At 44.0% G+C, this 1,775-nt stretch overlaps 1 protein-coding gene across 1 annotated transcript in view; it reads right to left on the bottom strand.

Moving 5' to 3' along the window:
• Window positions 1–83: 83 nt before the first annotated feature.
• The window catches only part of LOC101845610 (alpha-(1,3)-fucosyltransferase fut-1), a gene marked incomplete at its 3' end in the record, with an annotated part of 11,978 nt that continues 10,286 nt past the window's right edge, over window positions 84–1,775 (bottom strand). The window contains 1 exon segment of the mRNA XM_035968437.1: window positions 84–178. Coding sequence (XP_035824330.1) covers window positions 84–178 — 95 coding nt within the window.

Raw genomic sequence — 1,775 nt, 5'->3', positions numbered from 1 at the left:
TATACCCACCCACATGTATCACAAAAAAACATAATAAAGTCAAAAACACAAAAAGATACGGGTAACGAAAAAACAATTCGCACCTGCATCTCCTTTACGTAGTTTTCCCTTCTGCTGGGAGTGCCACAGTTGCTGACCAACCAAGCCACAGATTTCTTCTTGCTCAGAGCTATTTGATCTAAGGAGAGATAAACGTAACTTAACGCACGTATTCATAGAAAAACTTTGTCTTCATAGGTCTAATAGCCATTCTTTTTAACGAGTGTTGATAATCGAAGCCAAGGAGATACGTGAAATTAAAAATATATGGAGAGCTGATAGGAAAGGGAAAACTGGCTCTCGAAATTCTCAAGCAATTTCAGTGAAACGCACTTGCAGGAAAAGTAAAAAGGGAGGTGGGCGGGGGGGCAAGGTTAGTATAATAATACAATTTTGTTCGACTGTTTTATTAACACGTAATTCGGGCACAGCAACCATGGAATTCGTACAAAGAAGAGAGATATTATGACAAAACTGTGCCTTACTGTGCCTTAAACCTGTGCCTTACTGAGCACAATGCAAACAATGAACTGTTCTCCTATCGTACAGCACAATGGCGACAAGTGCAATGTTCGTTCAGTTTGTATTAGGATCGGGTATGTTGTCGATGACACTGATTTGAACTTCCAATGCGAAGTTCAAGAACGTGAACTGTTGGGAGACTACAGGTGACAATCCATATGTGCGGGACGGCAGCGGCAGCGGCAGCGGCACGGCAGCAGGACGATAAAAATCGCTCCAACACAAATATCAATGTTTGAATCCATAAGTGCCGGACGGCAGCGGTGCGGCAGCGGGACGATAAAAATCGCACCCAGGAGCGATTTTGCCGCTGCCGCAGCTCTGCCGCAGACAAAAATATGAATGTGGCGGAATAGGGTTGACTCATGACTGTGAAGAATCTCTGTGTGATGCAGTCATTTCATTTGACACGGAAAACTTGCTGAAACCATTGCACCCTATGTCGTCGTTCATCCACCCATTTTCTTGATATGCCCAAATGGTGCCGTCTGGGCTGTCCTGAATGGCAAAGGAATGGATGGACCTGTTCGTTTTGCTAGTTACAAAAGATCAAGATAATTGCAACTTTACAATACTGGCGAAGTTATGCCTTCCCCTATTGAATTTGCCACTTGCGATATCGCACATTTTGTCCCGCTGCCGTTCCGCTGCCGCACATATGGATTTAATGTGACTTACGGTACCTCACATATCGTCCCGCTGCCGTGCCGCTGCCGCTGCCGTCCCGCACATATGGATCGCTACCTTACCGCAGATTTCCACCAATTTGGCTGGGTCCTATAGGAGATAAACGTTAATGTTCGGAGGTCGGATAGCCTCACGCTGTTGAAAAGGACTTAACCAGCACAACGAAGGTACGAGATGAGTTCACATTAAGCTGTTGTAATCTTTGAAGGCATTAGTGAAAGTGAAAGATGAGATGCAATATTATAGGGTTTGGTATTGTAGATGATAACGCCTAATGACAAAGTGTGAGAGAACAAGAGAAAGATTTATTAGAGAAGGAACTGGAGACAAACAAAGAAAAGAAACAGAAAAATCTAGATCTAGAGAGATAATAAGAAAACAAACAAAAAACAACAGGAAAGGGGAAAAAAGAAAATGACAACGGGAGGGAGGAGTTTGAGTGAGAGGGAGAGAGAGAGAGGAGTTTGAGTGAGGGGAGAGAGAGAGAGGAGTTTGAGTGAGAGGGAGAGAGAGAGAGAGAGAGAGAG

The sequence above is a fragment of the Aplysia californica genome, unplaced genomic scaffold (assembly GCF_000002075.1).
Source record: "Aplysia californica isolate F4 #8 unplaced genomic scaffold, AplCal3.0 scaffold00059, whole genome shotgun sequence".
NCBI classification, from domain to species: domain Eukaryota; kingdom Metazoa; phylum Mollusca; class Gastropoda; order Aplysiida; family Aplysiidae; genus Aplysia; species Aplysia californica.
This window is presented reverse-complemented; position numbering and strand designations above follow the sequence as displayed.